Source organism: Haliotis asinina, chromosome 5 (assembly GCF_037392515.1).
Source record: "Haliotis asinina isolate JCU_RB_2024 chromosome 5, JCU_Hal_asi_v2, whole genome shotgun sequence".
Lineage (NCBI taxonomy): Eukaryota > Metazoa > Mollusca > Gastropoda > Lepetellida > Haliotidae > Haliotis > Haliotis asinina.
This window is the reverse complement of record NC_090284.1, coordinates 71,007,668-71,015,107: the sequence shown is the minus strand read 5'-3', so window position 1 is coordinate 71,015,107 and position 7,440 is coordinate 71,007,668. Positions and strand designations below refer to the sequence as shown.

At 39.9% G+C, this 7,440-nt stretch overlaps 1 protein-coding gene across 1 annotated transcript in view; it reads right to left on the bottom strand.

Annotated features, from left to right (window-relative positions):
- Nucleotides 1–2,837: 2,837 nt before the first annotated feature.
- Nucleotides 2,838–7,440, bottom strand: part of LOC137284017 (uncharacterized) — a 132,435-nt gene continuing 127,832 nt past the window's right edge. Inside the window, exon 74 of the mRNA XM_067815679.1 lies at nt 2,838–5,430. Within this exon, the coding sequence (XP_067671780.1) occupies nt 5,202–5,430 (229 nt within the window). The 3' untranslated portion in view covers nt 2,838–5,201. The remainder of the gene's footprint in view (nt 5,431–7,440) is intronic.

The following is a 7,440-nucleotide window of genomic DNA, read 5'->3' as shown; positions in this document are numbered from 1 at the left end:
ATATCATTTCAAAACATGTTTCTGACGGGAATATGTGTAGCTTATGGCTTTTATTCAAGGGTTATTGTGTAGGATGGGAAGGTACATAGCATGACACTCTGAAGAAAACCAATATGCCGTTGATCTTTCCACCGGACACATCATATTCCAAATTATAATCATCTGCAATATATGTTCCGATTAGACACATCAAGTGCTGAACGTTAACCACATAATCTATACCTCCCCATTAGACGTATGTGACTGAATATTTAACATATGCTATAGATCTTTCCACTGAATACATACTGTGCTAAATATGAACTATTTGTTATTATTATGCTAACATTTGTATAGCGACGATATCCAATTCAGCTGCTCAAAGGCGCTTTGACTTTCCCTTGATCACTGGATGTCAATCTCAACTCCCTGGGGATTATACAACTCATGCAGCCACTTGGCGCACCGAATTAATTTTGCTTTCCCATCCTTACGAGGTGCCCATTCACAGCTAGGTGGACTGGGATACATTGTCACAGTACTTTGTCCACGTTTACTGCATGTTGCTGTACCTGCAACTAGGTGTTTGCATGGATTCATGTGGCCACCATCTGGCCATACACCAACGGATTCGTGGGTTCTTTCAAGTGCACAGAGTTGTGTACTGTACATTAGGGGTTGTGACAACACGGAAAGAGTCTGCACATAATGTTGACTCCAAGGTTTTTGCACCAAGGTTGTCACAGGTGGACTCGATCTCGCTACAAGTTCGCTGGACTTCTTGCCTGGCGCCTGAGACAGCTTACCCACCACTCCCCAACCACGTGCTATATATCTTCCCATTAGACATGTGCTGAATATGAACCATATGTTATTTATCTTTCCACTGAGTACATAATGTGCCGAATATCAACCATATTCTATATATCTTTCTATGAAGTGTATCCTGTGCCTCATATTAACCATATGCTCAGATCTTCCCTTTAAACACATGTGCTATACACATTTTAGCCACATGCTATATCATTTCGCATTGGACACCTCACATGCCAAATTGTAACCACATACTATATATCTTTCCACTGAATAGAAAATGTGCTGAACATCAACCATATACTATACATCTTCCCATTAGACATATGTGCCGAATATCAACACATGCAATATATCTTTCCACTGAATACATAATTTATGTCCTGAATAGTAAGCTTTATTCTATCTTCCCACTGAATACCTCATCTGCTGAATGATTGCCATATGCTATATATCGTGCCACTGGACACCTCACGTGCCGAAAATCAAACACATGCCATATATCTTCCCATTAGACATACGTGCCGAATATTTACCACGTGTTGTATATTTTTCTGTTGAATGCTTCGTGTGCCAAATCATATCCATGTATAATTCTTATCTTGCAATTGGTCACGTCATGTGCTAAAAACTAGCCATATTCTATATATCTTCCCACTGAATACCTCATATGTCGAATGAGAGCCATGTCCTCCATATCTTCCTATTGGACAACTTATATGTGCCGAATTTTAGCCATCTGCTATGTATCTGTCTATTGAATACATGTGCTGAATATCAACCATATGCCATATATCTTCCGATTACACATATGTGCCGAATATGAATCATATGCTATTATATCTTTCGATTGGTTGCATCATGTGCTGAATAAGAACTACCTGTTATATGTTCCCATTGGACATATGCAATCTATATTCCCATTAGGACATGCTTTCTCATGTCTAGAGTATGTGCCTAGAATTGCAGTTCTTGGACTTTATGCTTTTCATTAACGAAAGTTTACAATGAAGTTCCTACTGAGGTGAAACATTCATATTGTGAAGTTGTGATGGTTTTATAGGTGGGCATGGAGTCATCGCACTGATAAACATCTTCTCTTGCCAGCTTGCTGACAGGGTTAATCTGTGGACCGTGTATCTGAATGGCCAAGCCGGACCTTCAGGCTAGGAATACAATTTACAGCTGCAGCATCATTAATGTTCCAAGAACTGTAATCTCAGGATCCCATTATTCCTCTCACTCAATCCAGTCTCCAACTCCAACAACCATGTAGCTCCTGTCAGTCACTAAACTCAACATACCGAGGACAAATGAAGTTCAGAATGTGTTACTTTGACACAAATCAAATGGAAGAATAAGATTACCAGTAACAGCAGTTGAAACAACACTTTCTATATCACTGTTGATCTGATTGTGCAAGTACAAAACAGACTAGATGATTCAGGGGCATGAAACTCTATTCACAGAGTGGTGTTCTCCGAATATATATGAGTCTACTTGCATCAATTATTGGACCCGATACTTCTTGCTGCTGCACTATCTAAAACAATATGTAACTTTATAAAATTGTAATAAACTGTCATTTTCAGTAGAATGTATTGATTAATGTTGCCCCTTTTCTCATAATTTTCTATTTCACACTTTAGTTCTATGTGTACCAGAATTTGGTTTAATCTTTGTTCTAAAGCTGGAAATCCCCTGGTAACAGATTCAAGGTATTCAGGTATAATTTTACCTGAGCTGCCACTGTGTGTGCATTTGTGAGTGTGACAGGTAGTTTCTTGAGAGGGACAGTATTATCATACAGCATTGTATCAGGGATGTTGTACATACATAGAATCACTATTTCATTATGTATGCATATTCTCTTGATGAATTAGGTTTAAATATAAACAGAACCCCTGATATTCTTGTAAGGATAAATGATTCATTATTCATTTCATTGGATAAAATATGTCTTATCTAAATACTACTTTCAACACCTAAATACTACTTTCAACACAGAGTTTAGATACACACAGAGGAACAACACAATGCATATGCATGGAAAAATAAATATTTTATGGAAATGCCGTGTCTGTACATTCACTATTCTGTGAAGTTTTATGCTGATATTTCTTACAAGTGTTTCATACTGAAATGAATTGAACACAAAACCATTTGTACAGAGAGTAAACAATGGGCACTACATACATATTCATAAGCATGGCTGTGACAATAACAGGGCAAAAGTATTCTGAAAACCATAATAATTCTACCTTTAGTAAACAAATCATTGCTGACTGACTTCTAAAACTTTTTTACAAAGGACTAATTTGTAAAATGCAAGTTTGATGCCAGCTATTTCATCACGCATCCTGAAATGTCTCTTTTTCAATATCAATGCCCTAAAAGTATTTCACAGCACTGTTAATCTTCAGAAGAATTGTTGGACTTATCACCCTTTAACTCCCAATCCTTTGAGTACTTGCTAAAGTTATGTCCCTTTACTGGCTTGGTCATACCCGTCTCCCTTCAGATGTCATGTTGAATCCTGTTTCGACTACAAACCTATTTGTTTTGAAAGATATACACAATTGCTGACCATGTAAAATTTCCATAACAATCTGTTTCAAATGCATTATCAAGGATTTCTTCACAGATCTCTGGATATTTACTAGTTTCTTTAATCTTCCTCAACAAAACGTTACATATGAAATAATTACTGAATATATATTCAAATGGAATATTATTTACAGACACTTGTTTTCATTTCTTTCATATATCAACTGCTTTCAGCTTACCTTTCTGTCCACATTTTATCAACATAATACACTAACCTTTTTACGTCTCATCAATGCATTAATATTACATATGGAATTACATGTACTGTCAAGTCAAACTCAGAGATGTTTATTGTACAAAAGGCCTCCAGCCCATATACATTAGAGTTACACACATACAATATATATATAATGCAATGAGTATAAATGATTAGTGATCTACTGAAGATATTTTAAATATTATCATTAACCCGGAACAGGGTTCAGCATCAATTGATTTGCATTTACCTCTGTGGATTCATAGAACATTGCCATCTCTGCATCTACAATTATCTTCTTCAAGGCAATATATATATTGTAGAACAACCATGTCAACATTCCAAAATTATGCAAATGAATATCCTAAAGGTGATGCCCTTCATGACTGAAACTATCCATTATCCATAGGATTTGTTAGTAAATATTCTTGAATTCACTTTACCGAATAGCCATATGTAAGAAAAGGAAGTGTGTGATTAAAAGCCAAACATTACAAAATGTACACAGTAATTGTATTTTCAGACATAAAGTTGCTGTTGTGAAAAAATGTGTATGTTACAACACAAGTATCCGTTCACAACATTCCTGGTACCTATGTCTGAGCAGTCAAAGCGGGCCCTCCCAGCAGCCCCATCCACAGGTGAGAGGGACATGACGACAGGTGCAAGTTACCTGTCTCAAGGCCCACACCTGTCCCTACTGTGTTCAGATGATGAATGCAAATAGGGGTGTACTGTCACCTTCATACCAAGCATATAAACATTATGCCATTGTACTGTATGTAAACTAAACTTGTCAATACAGAAACCTTGACCTTCAAATTTCTGAGTGTGAATGTGTTTACCTGTGTGAAGTTATTTGTGGATTGTCAACTATGTACAACATGTCTGTTCAGAGGCGAAAGACAGGTAGGTATAATGCTCCTTTCAACAGTGTTTAGTACTGTGTTATCATATCAGACAAATGTGAGGTAACACTTTTGAAGTAATGCAGGTCAAGGTTTGGTACTTAAGTGAAATCCACAAACAGAAGTGTGCTCAGAAACCTTATACCATTGGCAAATTGATATTGGCAAGTCTGTGACCCACAAACAGAGGATCCTGGCATGTCAAGGGAGGCACCCTCAGTAGGAATGATGAATTCACACCATATAATGTTTCTAATGAGCAGGTCCAACCTCAGTGTAAAATCCCACCATATCAATACAATATCCCACTATAAAGTTTTTCAGACACCTTGTTACATCATCGCTTGGCCATATCTATCACATCACCTCTCAACATCACGTTTAAGGCATACTGACTCAAAGAACCCAAAACATGGCATACATTCCAAACTGAGCTTGTATGGAGCAGACATTATTCATCTGTGATAGTGATTATGTTGTTTTCTGGCTGTCACTGAGAATGAAAGCCTATTTACATCAATCACAGTGATGCATGCTTTGGTGCAGCATGTAGGAAAAAAGTATCATCTTGGCTAGCTTACACAGTCTTTCAGCCTCATGGTGGCTTCGTCATGTCTGATGATGGGCAGTCAACTACAGTCTTGCATTGTTCCACAATGTCAGATATGAAACTGCAAAGTGTGGAGAAACAGTCCTGCCTATGCAAGTTTAATACTGGCATTCTCGAAGTGAATATACCCCCTGTCCACGTCACTCTGTTTGCGGTAGAAGGAGGGGTCATATGCACTGCCGTTTTCAGGAGGAGCTAAAGCTACAAAATAGGGGCCATAGCTGGCAGTGTGAGCACGGGTGGCGACAAAGGTTGACGGGGTCACACTTGTATTATCTTCATCCAGTTGTTCATTAGACTCTGAGGCTAGGGGTCTTCTGTAACAGAAACTGATCTGTGTTATTAGCTGAATATTTTAGCCAAAGGGCAGAGATCTTATAGAGACTGTATTATAAGTTATCACATCGTGTCGAAGGAAATACAACGGGGACTGATAAAACCCCGTATTTCCTGAGACATGATGTGATAACGCATTTATATAGCTGAATGTTTTCACTAAATCAAAACAAAACAACACGCATCGAATCGACTTGCTGCCATGTTGACACCAGCTGATCGTTTGACCTCATTGCACCATGCCTTACTTAAAAGGCTTGTCGATGCACGCTTTTCTCACTTCGCGTCGTCACCGAGGCGTAGTGGGGTGATATGACTTTCGTAGTGGGAGTACACGACTTTTATACTCCCGCTGACAGATCGTGATGGATGTACATGGTATTTTATCAGAGTCATGTGGACCAATCAAAACTCGACATTCTCACATGAGGCTAGATAATGGTTTCTGTAAAGCAGTTTACATCAGTACCCAATCCATATATGAATGATAAAGTTTCCTTGTCTTTCAGTGCACCTTACTGAAAATTTGATTACACATTTTTTGATGTCTTAGTTGTTAAGCAAACATGTAAGGCAAAATTCAAAGTTGTTGAAAAAATTGTGTTTTACAGTGCTCTCTCCAAGATAAATAAATATTAAACTGGGCTTTACGCCCCACACACAAATGTGCATCCCATATATGAAGTAGTATAGGGAATGGGGGTTCTGGACCACTTTCAAAAAAAGTCTCTACAACGCCTTATTTACTAAATAAGGCTTTGGTTGGGCCCTTAGCTCTTGCTACTATTACCCCTACTATTAACGTGTGTTGGTAGGAGGTAACACTGTGCCGTACGGTACGATCAATAATTCTTCTCTTACAAACCCCCTACCCGGCCCATCCCTCAAGTAGTATAAGTTAGGTTCGTCGGCTTTCATATCCACTTTATCTATGTTGTAAGTTTTGACTGACCATATAGGATCGGTGGCCCGCTTACGGCTATCACCCTCGTGTTCCCCCGGCTGGTATAGATACCTCACTAGGGCCCTATCTGGTATCTGTTTCTCCTTCCCACGCAATGGAGCGGCCGACTCTGCAACTATTGATTTTAGTTTGATAGCGTCTGCCGGTTTCTTACCGGTGAGACGGGTGACTTCATGGTTGATTGCCGACACCACCTTGGGTAACCTCGTGACCCATTCAGTCGATCGTTTTCCACGGGTGACCATCTCCCTAGCATACTGATGGCCGAACAAGCGCTCAGCCAAAGTCCTATTAAATCTCTCAACTATGGCTTGGCTGCGATGGGCTCTGGCCGTGCCACGCCTGACCTTTGTATCGTGTTTGGCTAGCAGTTGTGACACGGCACCCATGAACTCCCGTCCGGGGTCAACTTGCAGCTCTGTTGGCCACGTCAGCGGGCTGCGTTTGTATATGCGTTCGAATCCTCTGGCTACCTGGGCCGAATCTTTCGTGGTCAAGGGTTCGGCTTCCTTGTAACGACTGGCTACGTCCACTACGGTTAAGGCATACTTGTACCTCTTGTCGTGGGTTAGGAACAGTAGGTCTGCCTGGTGAACGCTATTAGGTATGTTAATACCGAACCTCCTTCTAGGCACGTAGCGTGGTGCCGGCAAATAGATCTGCCACAGGGCTTGTTTTTCAAGCCACGCTTTGGCTTCCTCCGGGGGTACTCGCGCTATTTTAGCTAGCTTCTCTACTGCGCTAGCTCCTTTCCAGTACCCACGCGGGCTGTAGTAAATAGCCTCAAATTTTTTCATGTCCATACGCGTATGTGTTTATCCCATCAATAGCTATCCAACGTTTCGTGTCCATAGGCGACAGGGACGTCTTGTTTATAGTCAGTCCGTATATCTTATGTCCATCACTTCTAAGTGTGTTCATTTTATGCCTAAAGGTACGGGTCTTGAACAGGGCTTCCTTGAATCTGGCGTGTTTGATGTGTTGTTTCACCACATACTTCTTAACCCCCTTAGCCTTCCGGATCTCA